General features: G+C 37.2%; 1 protein-coding gene across 3 annotated transcripts in view; it reads right to left on the bottom strand.

Moving 5' to 3' along the window:
- The window catches only part of TPK1 (thiamin pyrophosphokinase 1), a 347,881-nt gene that overhangs the window by 77,041 nt on the left and 252,822 nt on the right, over nt 1-18,018 (bottom strand). For all 3 annotated transcript variants that reach the window (XM_057733044.1, XM_057733046.1, XM_057733045.1), the window contains one exon: nt 17,150-17,261. In XM_057733044.1, the coding sequence (XP_057589027.1) occupies nt 17,150-17,261 (112 nt within the window). The remainder of the gene's footprint in view (nt 1-17,149; nt 17,262-18,018) is intronic.

Below are 18,018 nucleotides of genomic sequence, written 5' to 3'. Positions count from 1 at the left end.
CTCTCATTTTCTTTTTCTATTCCTACCTTTTTTATTAAAATTTTGTTCATGGGTAAAGTTAAATAGAGAAAACAGTTAACTATAAAATTTCAACTACAAAACTCTAAATAATCTGTGATTGCCATAACAATTAGCTGTAAATCAGTAACAATGCAACATATGTCATGAGGCACCAGTAGGTGAGGGTGAAGGTACATACAGTTTCCACAACCCCTGACTCTAATCCACAGGTGATGTTTCAGTCCGAGGAAGCCCACTGAACTGCCAGTGAGAGACAGTATTTTAAGAGTGACCTTAAATCTGCTTTAATGAATTTTTAACAAAAAATCAACCAACTACAATTACTTGTGGCATAATTTATAACTGACGGAGACCATGTGGTCCTTGAGAATTGCTGCCCTGGGCAACTCGCCTGTAATCAGTGGCCCTGACCCACTCTGTCCACCATTCCCCCCTTAGAATTCTCCTAGGGAGAAACTGAGAATTGAATACTCCTGTATGTTCAACAGTTAGTCCTTGCTGTGGTCTAAAGTTTATTCAAAAGTTATTATTTTTTTTAACACACTCCTGTTGATAGATATTTGACACTTTCTAAATCCTGACTTTTAATCCAGTGCCTTATCCACCGATGCTGTGGCTGACTTATTGATAAAGATTCATGCCACCTATGATCAATTAGTGCCTTCATCCATGAGCGTCTCCACCTTAAAACCTAACTCAGCATCTCTCATTTCCAGTTTCGAAGGTGGGGTTGAGCACAGTCTCTCTGAAGTCTCCCACCACTGCCCTGGATGCCACCTTCAGGGAAGGCCCTTCCCCCCTTCACAAACCGTCTCCCCATTTCTCCCATCTCTCCTAGGTCTCTGGAGTGTCTTGCCGCCTTTTGACTTTCAACATAAATAGATTTCTTTTTACCTTGGACATAAGGGTCTCCTTGATAACAAAACTCCATACCTTTACCGTTTCATGTATCAGTGATCAAATTCCTTTAAAAAGTTTAATAAGTCTGCGGCCATTGTGCTCTCAACATGCATTTAATTCTTCTTTCACCACCTTGAAAAACAAAAATCTGGCCCTACTTTTCTGCATTTTCAAGAGTGACCAAAATATTTCCTTAGTGAAATCCAATCATTTTAACTCTCTTGTGCATATGAGCCTACTCACTGGATAAAACTGGATAACATTCATTTCCTCTTCCTGCCTCGCTCACTCTTCCCTCTGTGACTTTTTTTCAGGATCCACTATTTCTTACCAACCTGTAAATATGACTGTTTCCCAAGGCTAAGTAACCACTTCCTTATTCACTTCTCATTGATGACAGTAGAGGAATGTACATAACGTGGGTATGAAAAAGAAGGAGCAACTATGATAAGGAACTCTTGTTATTTATCAAGTCGCTTAAACGCCTAGTGTTAAAACTGTTACTAAAGAGGATGGGGAGGAAAACCTAAAAGGCCCATAAATGAGAGAAATTAATAATCTAGTTAAGAAGGTAAAATAAAGATACAAAATGATTGGAACAAGCATAAATCCAATTTTTACATTTATATAATACTGTAAGAATGCCTTCTAGGACACAGCAGAATAAGCCAAACTAGGGTTTCTCTATTTTTCTTTCTTTTTTTTTTTTTTTTGCAAAGCAAATATTAGAATTTTCATGAATAAAGACACAATAATAAGAGAACCAATTTCATTTGCTTTTCTTTTTATAATGACACTCGCCCTCACATTATAGTTTTACACCATCTTCAACATCTATAAGAGGGGAATCTAAAAATGAAATGCTTTAGAACTTGTCTCGTGTTCAGAGCCGTAAAGAAATGGGTCAGAGGAAAGCATCTAGGGGAGCAGTGAATTCAGTGAACGCTCCAAAATCTCAACATGGCAAGATTTCTACAGATTCACTCCTGCACTGCCCACTCCCTAGGTAGGCCCCTCTCTCAACACACACTCACACTCACGCTAAAATTCCATCTTCAGTAATATTCACATTCTAAACGGCATCACTTTAAACCACGTCAACTTCTGGCAGGGCTTCCAACTATCTTCATCCTTAAAATTCCACTTATCCTTCATTATTCTAATCATTTTAAAGGTTTATAATAAAGAACTCTTGCTTCAACATCTTTTACTATAATGCAATTGACTCTGTGTCCCATTACAGAATTCCTGTGGGTAAAATGCACTCACTCATTTAACAAAGGTTGCTAATTACACCAAACATGCAAGGCTCTATCCCAGAGGACTCAGAGGAGACACAGAGACCAAATCCTTGAGACAAGTACATTCTAATGAGGGGAATAAAAATCGGCATAAAGAATGACACCAACAGGTAAATATACTGAAGAGCTGTACAGCACGCTTTAGGAATTCAAAGAGAAGAAAGAGAAATCATATTTAGTTAGGAAAACTTCATGAAGGATGTGACTTGAAATGGCCCTTGAAGATGAGTTAGATTTTAGTTGGGGGTAGGGGAGAGGAAGATATTCGAGGGAGAACATATTTTGAGAATACTAGGGGTTGGGGTCACGTTTTAAAGGGGGAAATGGCACGTGTGTTGGACTTCAAGTGCTTTTCACAGGTATTTAGGAGAAGAGAACAAAATAGTCTAATTCTGCTGTTGAGAATAAAGAAGAAAGACAATGCTGGAGATGAAAAACGACTGAGATCACTTAGTTCAAAGTCACACATTTTAAAGGAAAGAGAATGAAACCTCATGGCAGGTGAGAGCAGTACTCATGTTTACATCATAACTGCAGCAGCAGTGGGTCACGATGAGATGCAGGCCAGCATCTCTGTCTTTGTTCACTTTGTCCTCCAAGTACATGTATGCTTATAGAAGAGGGGAGCCTTCTTTTTTTAATTCGCCTGCTAATTAGCATGTACCATGCAAGGTAGAGGAAATAAAACTTTATCTATAGAATATCAGCCTTTGGTGGGAGTCAGGTCAATTGAAAACACCCCAGGTTTGAACTTGTATTTTTCTTAGTTATGTGTCAGATTTAAATTGCCCAGAACCCATTTCTCTCTCCTGTTAACATTGATGTACTGCAAATAAATAATTTTTTCCAATGGTTAAAAATAAAAGTTGGTTAATCAGTTGTAGCTGGTAAAATCAGAAAGCCTTCTTGCTTTGATAATGTTTTCTAAGCACGTTCTTAAGACGCACGCGCGCGCACACACACACACACACACACACACACAGAAGAAAAGCCAGATGTAGGAAAACTTGAGAGACAAGTTGTTAATCTGCAGTTAAATGTGGTCTAGAAAACAGATGTGTGAAAAAGGCGGATATGATTTCTCCAAAGTGAAATCTTGCGCGTAAGCTGAGAGGCAGCCAGGAGCTCACACCACCACTAAGAAATCATTATCAGAAAGTGCTGTACTGCTGCAGCCCAAGCAGCCACCCTGTCTCAGGGTCAGTGAGGAATCGTCGTCATCTCCCATTTCTAGCCTCACTCTGAACTTCTGAAGAGTGAGAACCTTCAGCAAGAGGTGATAAACTGCAACGATGACACAGGACGTCCTCCTTTGCCATATTCAAAGCCACTTCCACACAGTGAACCGCATCACATGAAATCTGTGAGAGGAGGCGACGTACCCTGCACATCACCCTCTGACACAGCTTCCCAGCAAAAGTCTCCTGAGTCTGGTCCTCTTGCTGCTTCTCATGCAGACTGTAATCGCCATCCCACAGGGAATTTGAGGAGAGAGCTGTCTCCTTGAAAAATTAAGCTCCTGGCATTTATGATCTGGACCCGCCTATTTCTCCACGGCTTCGGCAGCCACAGTTCCACACTGAAGAAGACCCCTGACGTCATCGAGCAACCCTCCTTGTAGAGATGAAGGATCCACAGGACGTCCTGGGGCCAGATAATTCATTCGTTTCAGAGTCAGAGCTTGAACCCCATTGTCATCTTTCCTCCACATTATTAACTGCAGTAAAGAGCTGCATAACTTTTTTCTGCTATTTTCCAAGGGAAACTCAAGGTACAAATTACGTAGAACATGGTAAGTTATATGTTATACAATAATCTCCAGAGAGTTACTTTGTCAACTGGTTTAAAGCATTGATGTCTTTGCTTTTTTGGTGGTTTTAATCTCAAACCCAGAAGACCTCTACCCTCTCTTGCTAGTTCCCGAATGTACCTCTTTAGCTAGAGAACTCACTTCCTCTATGTAATCTGTACCTTGAGTTTCCCTTGCACTGTAGCAAAACCACTACAAACTTTATTTGGGATCCACAGACATATTTCAAAGCCCTTTAATATAGATGCTTCTATTTTAGTCCGCATTTTGGGCATTTCCCCAGTATGATCTGCCCTTCCATTAATTTAAGCCTAGCATTCTCTAACATTTTCAGCTTTTTCACAATTTGGCCTCCCAGCAATCTACAGGACACAGGGTAGCTCACTGCTGAGAAACCTACCTTGCATTTAAACCTCCTGCAACCAAGCCATCTTGCCCTTTTACCACTGTTCTTTCCTTTTCATCAAATATCCTGCTTTAACCATTTATCCCCCTTTGTGAATGCAAAGCAAATCTTTATTTTTTTTTTCTTGCGTCCTTACCACAAGTACTTTGAGAACCACAATGAATGACAACATTTAGTTTATAATCACCCCAGTAATCACACATCACAGTGAGCATAAATTACATTTTAAATTACACACTCTTCAAATCTGCCTGGGTTCTGATTTGTGGCTCATGGACTGCAAGGGAATGTCTCAGATAGGGCTCACGTCTTGATTTTAATTGCTAAGGTGTTAATTCTCTGTCTCCTTTGTCTTAGAACCTGCCCAATTTGCAGGAAAATTCTACTTTCATTTAGAAAAAGGGTGCTGAGGTAGGTTATTTCACCAAGTCAAAAGCTTTTAAAAATAGATCTGTAAATGACCAGTGATGCATCCACCTTCTGTGCATGGAGGACTAAGTTAGGAAACATGAACTTGAACAATTCACTTAACAGTCTGTGTCTTAGTTTCCTCATCTATAAAATGAGGATAATACTACTTACTCTGCATTAATAAAAGTTGATGTCACACCTGAATGAGAACGAGTGTAGAGAAAAGATGGGTGGGAGAAAATATATTCAAAACACAAAGTATGATTATTTGGACCAGCAGAAACTTATGCCCAGTGAGCTGTTCCCACAGTAAAAGTTTATTCACCTGAACCCCTTGATTCTTCCTCTACAATTCATGTAATGAGCAAAGTTATTGCTTTCTTGTCTCAGTATATTAGCTGGATGGTTGCACAGAGCTCACATCTGAATCAGCACAAAAGTGAAAACTGGAGGAGGGGAAATAGAAAGGGACTCTTGAGCTTACACCAAAGTCATTCTCATCTGTCAACCTGCCCACATAAATACTAGGAAATCAACTCATTTAAACAACTTGGGAGGCAAGCCTGAGTTATAATAGTGTTCTTGAATGCAGATCAATGAAAAATTGGTCTGCTCACAAATTCCCATTTGTCATATTCCCTACAAATGCATGTTAATTGTTTTCATATTTAAATGCCTAGAATCAACCATAACAAATGTGTGTTGTCAGGTTGTTGGGAATTTTCTAAAAACAAAACAGGACGATTATGGCATACAGTAAATTACTGTTGGTTCCTTGTGTTCTCAGCAGAATCACAAAAGGGTAAGGACTTAAGAAAAATCACTCACATCTGGTTCAAATCCTAAAACATAGAAAATAGAACTGGAGCTGAGTTAACACAATATATACTATTCAATACAAATTTGTTGTAGGCAGTATGTCATTAGTCTTATATGTCTGAAAATATAATATTTGCTTACCAGAATTTTTGAAAACCCTTCAGAATAACATAGTCTAAAAAAAATCTTGCTCCTCTTTGTGTTTTTCTCCCCAGAGAAATGATATCTACTGCTTATCAAGCTCCCCCTCATCCAACTTTGGCTTTTTCATAAAAGCTGGGCCCTTAAGTTTCCCATGATTGTCATTTTGAATCCCATGATTCCTCAGTGCTAATGTTCAGAACTTATCAAAAGTGGCAGTTTTGTGGTCCATACCCCAGACTGACCAAATCTATGTATGTGATAAGAAAATCCAAACTTGTACCATATGATAGTACGAGCATATGCGTGCCTCACTGGTGTCTGTGTGTATGGAAGGGGCAGGAATAAAAGTGACAGCAGGTAAGTAGTCCATCAGTAGTTTGCTGGGGTATGTGTGCTCAGTAAAATAATGATACATATCTGATCCATCGCTGGGGGCCTGCAGAATCCTGAGATTCTAATACTATGTGACTAAGAAAGCAATATAAGGAAGAGGCAAATTTTCTGCCTCTCGTTTTTCACCATCTTCATCACACATCAGATTGGTAGAAATTAATCAGCTTCTCATAAAAGTGCAGCCTCAAAGGACTCAAAGAAGGATAGGAAGAAGGAATATGTCAATAAAAGCCTGACTACAGACTCACAGCTGACCAGATGCAAACTTGTGACTTCCTTCACGGCTCCCAGGGATCAGAATATACACTGGGCTAAACTTGACTACAGTCCTTGGAGAACAGAAACCAGAGTGAATGGAAATTGCCACCTTCACCCCGCTTTGTGGACACCAAATAAATCATGCTCACACAATACTGTGTGTCTGTTTTGTCTCGAGTTTTATCACAAGTTATCTGAGGCCAAGATCAATGACAACACTGAGATTCCGTTTCTCAAGGACAATATAAACAGTCTTCATACATGAGTTTTCAGAGTAACTGTGAAGATTCAGTGATGTAATAATTGCATTCACTATGTATTGTTCCAGAAAATTATTGAACTTATTGATTACAGACTTATATGATAAGCTGAACAATGGGACCCCCAAAATGTCCACATTATAACCCCTAGAGCCTATAAATAAGTTAGTTGCATGACAGGAGGGATTTTGCAGATGTCATTAAATTAAAAACAGGGTTATCCTGGACTACCCAGTGGAGTCACAATTTCCTTAAAAAAGGGTGGCTTAGAGTCCCAGTCAGAAAAAGAAACGTGACAATGGATACAGAGGTCAAAGAAATTTGATGATGCTGTGCTAAGGGCCTTGACAATGAAGGAAGGAATTGTGAGTCAAGAAATGTGGGCAGCCACTGGAGGCTGAAATGTAAGAAAGGAATTCTCCACTCAAGCCTCCAGGAGGACTGCAGCTCTGTCGATACCTGGATTTTAGTCTCATAAGACCCATTTTGGATTTCAACCTCCAGAACTATAGATGATGAACTTGTTTTAGGTCCCTACTTTGTGGTAATTTGTTATAGCAGCAATTTGGAACTGATACAGCTGAAAACATATCATGAAAACTTGAACAAATTATGGTTATATTTTTCAATCTACCTATCAAACATCACACATTTTGTGTTTACCTATCTTTATATATATTTGAATCTATTATCAAATATGCAAGTTTTCTATGCTGCTAGAAGTGAAGGAACCTAGGAGGAAAAAACCCTATGTTGGGATAGAGACATCTGAGTTCCAGGCCAGCTCTGGCCCTAGGAAGCCATGTGATTTGTAAAAGTCACTTTTAGATTATTTCATTTGAAAATCATAGGTCAAGACCAATGATGATGTGCCTTTCAACATACTGATACTATCAATATAATTATCCTAGATTCTAAGTAAAGGAAATATAGCATTATACAGTCTGGACTATGCATCATAGAAACTATCATTTACTGGAACTTACTATAGAGGATGCATTAAAAAATCAAGATGTGGTATCAACAATTAAAGTTTCTTGTTTCAATATATCCTATTAATAAAGAATAGTATTCTGTTATTTCTATAAAGTAGTCAAAAATATAAGAAATCACTAAAAATAGAGCTACCATATGATCCAGCAATCCCACTCCTGGGCATATATCTGGAGGAAACCATAATTCAAAAGGATACATGCACCCCAATGTTCACTGCAGCACTATTTACAATAGCCAGGATCTGGAAGCAACCTAAATGTCCATCAACAGAGGAATGGATAAAGATGTGGTACATATATACAGTGGAATAAAATATTACTCAGCCATAAAAAAAGAATGAAATAATGCCATTTGCAGAGCCATAGATGGACCTAGAGATTGTCATACTGAGTAAAGTAAATCAGACAGAGAAAAACATATCACATGATATCACTTACATAAGGAATCTTAAAAAATGGTACAAATGAACCTATTTACAAAACAGAAATTGAGTCACAGGTATAGAAAACAAACTTATGATTACCAAGGGGGAAAGGTGGCGGGGAGGGATAAATTGGGAGAATGGGACTGACATACACACACTACTATATAGAAAATAGGTAACTAATAAGAACCTACTGTATAGCATAGGGAACTCTATTCAATACTGTGTGATGACTTATATGGGAACAGAATCTAAAAAAAGAGTGGATATGTGTATATGTGTAACTGACTCACTTTGCTGTATAGCAGAAGCTAACACAACATTGTAAATCAACTATACGCCAATTAAAAAAAAGAAAGAAATCACTTAATGCAGCCTAGGGTAATGAACTCATACACACTATTACACTTTAAATCTTACCAAATACTTGAAAATATTCAGTGCCCTACAAATAGAAATGTAAGGCTTCCTTGAGAAACCTGTAATTATCATTCTAATTTATTTATACATATATAAATAAATGTAATATTCTAGGTACAACTATTATAGAAAATAAATCTTTCACGTTTAAATTTACATAAATTTGTGAGGGAACCTATTATTTCTAAGGTTTGAAAGATCCTTAGTGAAAAGTTATTATTGGAGAAAAATCAATATTGGAATTTATAGCTAGCACTTTCCAATTATAAGTAAAAATGACCTATGGAAACATTAATGACTTTTCTATATTAATGATACAAAGCAGTGAAGATGCAAAGCCACTGATGGCTAATTAAACACAGACAGGGGAAAGGCTGCTCTTTGTCTATATGCTTGTGTGATTTTTAAAAGAACTCTTAGAGATTATTAGATATAATTTTCATGTAAATGAAACTGCTTCCCCAGCAGGTTGGGCTTGTTTAAATGTTCAGTGACCTACACTTCCTCCTTAGAAGGGCGGGCCAGTTCCTGTTATTTATTCATTAGATACAAGCTGGCCTGTAGGTCTCATTCTCTCCTGCCTCCCCAGTCTCTAGCAGCAAGCACACAAATAGAAGAGGTCAAGGTACAAGGCACAACCTATCTTTGGATCAGAACACATTTCAGGTGTCTGCTGCAACCAGAGTTTCCTCTATGCTATGTCCTCCCCAAATCTGCATCCTGCCTGCTAGACCTGCTTCACTGGTGTTTCACTCTCACTGCACTGGTTCACTTCCCTTGGATGCTCCTGCTTGAATGCCTGGACTTTAAGAGTAGAGGTCAGTACCACCCTGATAATAAAACCATTCAAAGACACCACAATAAAAAAAAAAAAAAAAAAACTATAAAACAACGTATCCTAGGAACATGGATACAAAAATCCTCAACAAAATACTAGGAAACTGAATGCAGCAACATAGACAAAGAATTATACATCATGACCAAGTGGAACTTATTCCAGGGTTTTAAGTTTGTAATATAAAATTATATCAATAGGATTTTTTATAAATCACATGATCACCTTAATAGACAAAAAAAAAAAAAAAAAAAAAAAGCAAAGTCCTATACCCTTCCTGTTAAAAACACCTAACAAACTAGGAATAGAATGGAATGTCCCCAGTCTGATCAAGGACATCTGTAAAAAAGCAACAGCTAACACATCATACATTATGGTAAAAATACTGGATGTTTTCTTTCTATGATCAAGAACAGGACAATTTTATGATATGTGAATTATATTTCAATAAAACTGTTTAAAAAATGTCATTTCCTGTCAGCTTAGTTTACTAGTACTAGAATCAACTCTTGCCTTCTAGAAGAGCATATTGGTCTGATTTTTTTCGCTTAAATGGTTCAGTCATAGCCATGATCCTTTATAGATACAGAGTGCACAGTTCAAGTACAGCCCTTTGTGAGACCTTTTCCAGGATACAAATATGGAAGTGACATCATGAGCCCCTTGTCCCAGAGCTCCCTCTGACCTACTACATACAGCCGGAAATTAAGTGGTATTTTGCAATAACACTTTACACAATTTTTTTTTTTTTAAGACTGCAACAGCTTGTGATCCTTTAAATATCATAGGTGATTGCAATTTTTTTTTAATATTTAAAGGTTAAAATAATGACAAATATAAAATGAACACATCAAAGATTTCAATTAAGTCATTAATTAATGAGAAAAGTCATATGATGTAAAAAATTTGTTCAAAGGAGACCTCAAAGGATAGACTTATTTAGACAACCAGGAATGCTGAAATGGATTTGCTAATAGATGGAAAACTGGCCATTTATATAGGGTGACAATCCATGGAGTTTTCACAGAACAAAAGCTCAACTTATATGAACAGAAATCATATACAGTATGATCTGCCCTTTACCAGTTAACTTCTAATTCCACAACACTGGGAAATAATCAAAGACGATGAAAAGCCAGGTGTCCTACAGAATCAGATAACCCTTCAAGGGCCTCCAGACCAGGCTTAAAACCCACTGAAAGATACGCAGGTTATCTTTTTGCCCATTTCAGAGGCTTTTGAAATTTTTCACGACAGGTTTAAGAGTGGTATATCTATGCATATAGTTTGATTTGTAAATTTCTACGCTATTTGATCTACCATATTTTATCAGTTTTAGCACATATATTTCCCCTACATCTCTGCAATTATAACTGACAGCATTTTTTTCTCAGTGTACATAAATAATGCATCTTACAACTGATGGCATCTTGGATATGATGAAACACAATCATTTCACCAAACTGTAAACTTGAGAAAATGGTCTTGGGATGGGAAACTTTAGCTAACATTTTCCTTGGGGCAAAAAAAAAAAAATTTTAAAAGCCATTCTTATTATCATCACCTTTGATTCTTGAAGCATGTGTTTTATGTAAAAATTTTAACAATCAATTCAATTCAACTCGAAGTGGGTCATTGATTATCAAAAGAATTAAGACACAAAAAATATTATACTGGAATCAGAGAAGAAATGTTGGTGTCACAGTTTCAGAATGCTTTTTTTTAAAGCACTGGACTAGAAAAGCCATAATTAAAATAATAACAAAGACATTTAAAAATATGAAACAGCTCACACATTAGTGGCATGAACTCACAAAGATTATAACTTAAGTGTGTACAGCTATTGTTGAACCACAACTGACTAGAATCACTCTGTGAGGCATAATGGAGCGAGAATTACACAGGGAGATCAACTTGATGATTGGTGATGACCTAGAGGGGTGGGAGAGGGAGGGTGGAATAGGGAGGCTTGGGAGGGAGAGGATATGGGGATGTATGTGTAAATACAGCTGATTCACTTTATTGTACAGCAGAAACTGGCACAACAGTGTAAAGCAATTATACTCCAATAAAGAGCTAAAAAAAAAAGTTTTTCATCACTGAAACTGCATTAATAGCAACTGTAGTTGATTTTTTTTTTTTTTTTTTTTTTTAAATAGATGCTTGAACTGTTCCATTATTAGGTTGGCACTTAAAAATCCTCACAGAGAACTCCTGCAGAAAATCTTGGTACCTGTACACACTTATCACAAAGTATTACCATAGAGATGAAAAAATCTTTTCAAACTGTTTTCTCAGAATTTTTTTTCTTTCAAAATTCGTTCACTTGGGCTAGATTTGAGTCTCTTTCAGTCGCTGCTACAAAATCATTTCACTCTGTCATTTATTTCTATACGTCTTTGAAAAAACACACAAAAAAGGAACAATGAATGCATAATTTCAAACTCAATTTGAGTGTATAAAGGAGAGTCCTGGGCAAATGGAGGACAGCTCCATTTAATATTTTCCTTAGGCAAAAAATGTACAGAAGTTAAAAGTTCCGTCCCTCAGGATTTTTATTTTTCTTCCAAATTACTTCTAATTTCCTACCATTATTTCCTCTTTCTTATCTCCTTTGCTTTCTTTCCCCTGTCCACAGTTACTGTCCTCTTGTTTCTTCTCTTTACCCCAAATTCACTTTAGTGATCTTTTTTTAAAATCAACTTATTTTATATGGAAAGTCTTTCATTTACTAATTGGAAAGAAGGAAAAATAGCATTGAAGACTTGAATTCAAATTTTGAGTCTCAATCTCTAATGATATGAATTTGGGCAAATCACCTATAACTAGGGCTTTGAACTACCATGCCCTTTTCTGAAAAATGGGGATATCTGAAAATTTTTCAGAATAAATGAACACCACCGATTATCAGAGCTAAGGAAAACCAACTAGAACAAAAGAAAAGTTACACTTAAACATACTGTAGTAAAACTGTAGCACATCAAAGGAAAACATAAGGTCTAAAGAGTGGACAAAGTTAAAGACAGATTATAAACAAATAAGACTTAGTTTGATTGTGGACGCATCACAGCAACAACAAAAATCCATAACAGTACAGTTGAAAGAATGTTAAAATACATTTTTATCATATGTGTCTAAACTGTTCATCAAGATGGCGGAAAAAGAAAAGACATTTTTTTGTTAGAAGAGCAGACTCCTACTCATTCTTTCTTTCCTCACTGACAGGACCTCAGTTTTACTTGGGGTGACTATGTCCTCACATTTAAAAACTTCATGTCCCAGCCTCCTTTGCTGCTAGGGTGGTATCTGATAGTTCTGGCCACCGAGGCAAAAGATTAGACGCAGGAAGGGTTTCCGGAAATGCTGGGAATCCCTGATGACTTGTTTTCCTGCAGTATGTGCTGCCCTACTTCCTCTCTTCCATTTTTGCCCACCTGATGCTGAACAGAGAACATAGTGGCTGGAGTTGCAACAGAGACATCTTGTTTTGAGGCAAAGGCAGAGGAAATCATAGAAACCTTCTCTGTAATTACTTACCTCTGTACTTTGTTACATGAGGGGGGAAAGGGGGCATTTTTAAAGCTACTATTTCAGTTACTTATAACTGGACACAATCCTATTTGTTACAGATGAAGAAAACTTGATAACTAACAAAAATGTGACTGTCTATAGAAAACCCAAGTCACTTTTTTAGAAACAATAAAAGTATTCAGCAATATATTAATAGAATATACAAAAGTCAACTGTATGTCTGTATAGCACTAATGAACTCAGAAAATGTAATTTTTATTTATTTATTTTTTGGCCACGCCACGCAGCATGTGGGATCTTAGTTTCCCGATTAGGGATGGAACCCGTGCCCCCTGCACTGGAAGCACACAGTCTTAACCACTGGAGCCCCAGGGAAGTCCTGTAATTTTTAAAGGTGTAGTTACAATAGCAACACAAAATATAAAGTTTCTAGCGATAAATCTTATATAAGAAGTACAGTATCTAATGGACAAAATTTTTTAATTATCAAAAGCAATTAAAAAGTTCTAATTAAATGGAGAGGTACATTATGTTTATGGATGGGAAGACAGTTTCATACAGGAATTCTCTTCTCCAATTGTTCTTGTCTCCCCCAAATAATCTGTAAACTTAATGTAATTCCAATAAAAATTACAATGGAATTGTGTGTGTGACACTTGTCACACTAATGCTAAAGTTTACAAAGAAGAGAAAAAAAGCCAGGAATAGACATGAAAATTTCGAAGAACAAGGTTGGTTGACTCAACTTGGCACATTTCAATATTTATTATAAAGCTATGTTAATTAAGGCAGCCTGGTATCAGCACAGGAAGAAGCATGTAAGTCAAAGGAACAGACTAGAGATTCAAGAAACATATCCGTGAATATGAAAACTTTTATCACAAATCACTGGGAAAAGGATGACAAATGATGCTAGGGCAACTGGTTATCAGTAAGAAAAAAAATTAGACCCCTAAACTCATATCATACACAAAAATCAATTTCAGGTGAAAGGAAAAACCTAAAAAAAATCCCCCTTAGAACGAAAATGTGAGAACATCTTTATGACCAGGGGAATTAGAAAGATGATTTATGACACAGAAATTACAAATCTGAAAGATTGATAAATTTGACTGCCTTTAACTTAATAACCTCTCTGTGTACAAAAAATGCTGTAAACAAATGGAAAAGGCAAGGAAGAAGATCATTAGGGTCTGAAAAGCTTCTAAGAATTAGTAAGAAAGAAACAAATAGTTCAAGGGCTGAAAGGGCAAAAGAAAGTAGCAATTCACAGAAGAGGAAACTCCCTTGGCTAATAATTACAAAAAGATGCCTTCCCTCACCAGTAACCAGACACTACAATGAAGTATCATTGACACTCATTAGAGTGGCAAAAATGATTAAATCTGACAATACCAAGAACAGGATGAGGACATAAAGCATGGGAACTCCTGTATACTCCTGAGATGAGTATACATCAGTATTTCCACTATCAGAGCCACATGGCATGTCTAGTAAAGATAAGGATGCATTTGCCTATGATGTAGCTATTTTAATCCTACATGTACACAGCCTAGAGAAATTCTAGTCGCAAACACACCCCACCGGATGTTCACAGTATACTGATATGAACTAAAGTATCGTAATAGAGGTAGTTTCAACAATATTTGTAAAGATACACTACTGGATGATGGTACCACCATAGACACTTGTTTTAAAGACAGACTATGATGGGAGATACCACAAATTGAAACAGGTGAATCAGACTACTTTTAGAACTTGTGGCATCATATTTTAGAGTGGGCGTAGACAGGGAGAATGTCAGCCTCGGCACCCCCTGAGGAAGATTTTGATGCATTTGCTTACGAGGACTTGCTTATTCTCCTTGATCCAAGAAGTGAGCGACCCCTGACTAAGTTACTACATCTCCGTTCTCCTCCTCTGGGTCCAGCCCTGTGCTGCCACTTTGCAGGTATGACAGACAAACTGACATCGAGCTTTGCTTTCACAGTGACACCAAGTAAAGCAAGACCCTCTCTGTGAAAAAGATCTATCCACTTCTCTCCAAGCAAACACAGTGGCATTTCACAGTTATTTTTATTACTTTTTAATGAGGCAATATTACCTACCAGAAGACCCCATTCATTAGCACTTTTACCATATATCATTGATGAAACACTCGTGTCTCAACTCTGTTGCTTTTCATACCCTGTGAAGTTCCTATTACTTATTTTCACAAAGTTGTAGAGAAAAAAATACCTATTTTGAAAGTCGAAGCAATCTGTAAATATATAGGTAAGTAATAGTGTAGAGCACTTCGACAGGACTGAAACATTATCACAGACAAGAACATTACAAGCCTCAGCGTGTCCAAGGCGCCTTCCTGGAGTAGACTTTATTTATTATTCAGATACTGTGTGGTGTCACTCATACGTGGAATTAAAAAATACAACCAACTAGTCAATATAACAAAAAAGAAGCAGACACGGATACAGAGAACAAAGCAGTAGTTACCAGTGGAGGGGAGGCAGTACAGGGATGGGGGGTGGGAGATACAAAGTACTGGGTGTACCATAGGGATGCACTGCACAACACAGGGAATACAGCCAACAGGTCCTAATAACTGTAAATGGGGTATAACGTTTAAAAATTGTACAAAACATTTTTAAAAGTTTAAATCGGGAAAAAAGAAAAGAATTAGGAGGTGCACATTGCTGTGAGACACAGGGGCTCTGAGGATGTTCTAAAGAGCACAGAAGAATCTCGTGTATCCTACAACTCTTGCCCTAAGAGAAGGGAAGCTATGTGGTCACCCCTCCTGTTCACTTTGCACAGTGCTCGGCGTGCCTTGGGGTCAGTCCTGGAAAGTGAGGTCACTATCACTGTCTAGACTGGGTCCTTGGAAAGAATGGGAACTCCAGACGGTAAAACAATTGTTTTAGGCTGGAAATGTTTTCAAAAAAGCTTCTGAGGGGGGCACGTGTCAGTTGCAGCTAACTGGTTTCAAAGCCTGTCACAGATTTCTCTGCACTGGAGGAGATCTGTTCTCACCGTCCTTTCAAATTCTGATGAGCTCGCCAGACATTTGCTTCAAAATATCCCTAGTTTTTCCTAATTGTTTCAGCAATGGCTCATAGAAAGGCCTTTTAAAATATCTTTTTATCTTCAATGTATTTATTTCTTGAAATATTTATTTCCTTGTGGGAACCTCAAAGTTTTACATGTTATAAAAGAATGACATGGTTCCGTATTTTACTTTTTTACAACCTTAAAGGTATTGGTCAATCATGAAATAATCCCTTTGACATTCAAAGCTCTCTGACTAAATTACCCTTATTCTTAGAGACTAGGGGCGATTCATTTCACAATGCCTGGTGGTTTCTTTTGGAATCAACATTTATTTCATCAACAGATCCACCTCATTTTTTGTTCTTTTCAAACCAGTTTTAGTATGACTAGTACCTAATACAGTTCATAAGTACTGGAGAACATTTTAAAAATTAGTAAAAACAGCTAATCTTATAAAATCTCAGGTGTTTGACTATAAAAATAACTCTAGTTAGAATAGCTACTTCTCTGGAAAAGTAAAGTAGGTTTCCAGGCACACAAAACCACAAAGGTTGGGCAAAGAGTCCTTAGACACGACACCAAGAGTATGATCCATAAGAGAAAAAACTGGACTTCATCAAAATTAAATTAGATTCACTTAATGAATTAGTTAATTAAACTTCAGAAAATAAAAAGATAAGCCAAAGACTGAGAAAATATTTTCAAATCATATATCTGATAAAGGACTTTTATATAGCATACATAAAGGAATCTTACAGCTAAGCCTAAAAAGAGAGAGAACCCAATTAAAATATATGCAAAAGATCTAAATCAACATTACTCCAAAGAAAATACACAAACGGCCCACAAGCACATGAAAATACGTTCAACATCTTTAGTCCTCAGGAAAAAGCAAATAAAAACCACAATGAGACATCACTTCATACTCACCAGGATGGAAATAATAACAACAACAACAAGTATTGGTGAGGATATGGAGAAAACGGAACCTTCATACATCACTGGTAGGAATGTAAAACTGGTACAGCCGCTTTGGAAAATAGTCTGGCAGTTCCTTGAAACGTTAAACATGGAGTTCCCATATAACCTAGCAATTACACTTCTAACTATTTATCAAGAGAAATTTTTTAAAAAAGAAAGAAAACCTCCCTTTGTGCAAGGGTTTCACTTACTGAGGTTCCACTTTAGGCCTGTTGTCATAACCCGATTGCATGGCTGTCCAACAGGAATAAGGCCACACCAGTCACCTTCCATTCCAGTATCTACATGCAATTTGTGCTTTCCCTGAAGTAGAGAAGGAATGATCATTAAGACGGGAAGAGAAAGGAAGGCACATCAACATGCTTTGAAGACCTCCCTAGGTACCATTCTAGGAACTTCACGTGGCTTATCATGCTTAATCCCAGCAACATATGTATGTAGTATGTACTGAATTATCCTAGGAGCTTTCACCTGACTTAATCCTGGCAACGATTTTACACAGTAGCTTATTGTTTACATCACAGAAAATGCAGTTCACAGAGATTAAATGTGTCTAGGACCACACAGGTAACAAGGGGCAGATTCAGGATTCCTACTTGTACCTGCCAATCCCAAACACTAAACTGATTCCCCGTGCTAAAGGTGTAGTATGGAATGATACAGAATTCTAGGGTCTTAATCAAACACTTGCTTGAGTATAAATACAAGGCTGAGTCAAAAATTATCCACACTCTGGCTGTAGAATTTACAGAAGTTTTCACATAACCAGACTGTGGATAATTTTTAACTCACCCCTGTACAACATTTCTTCCTAGTAAAATCTCTGCTTTCTATCTGAGAACTGGGCTTCTAACCTTTAGAATTCAATGTAAATCCTACTAGTGGTTAACCTGTTTCCTATACCCACAGCAGCTCTAGGCGATGCTCAGGGAGAAGTAGCTCTGCCAGGAAAGAGAGTATCTGCCCTGAAGAACGAGTATGCTTCTTCTACTCTGATTATGAACATTGATATAATTTACCATGTTTTCAATTTTTCAGTTTACAAATAGGTTAAAACTGA

Source organism: Hippopotamus amphibius, chromosome 4 (genome assembly GCF_030028045.1).
Source record: "Hippopotamus amphibius kiboko isolate mHipAmp2 chromosome 4, mHipAmp2.hap2, whole genome shotgun sequence".
Taxonomy (NCBI): Eukaryota; Metazoa; Chordata; class Mammalia; order Artiodactyla; family Hippopotamidae; genus Hippopotamus; species Hippopotamus amphibius.
The sequence above is the reverse complement of the archived record's forward strand: the minus strand, read 5'-3'. Positions and strand labels throughout refer to the sequence as shown.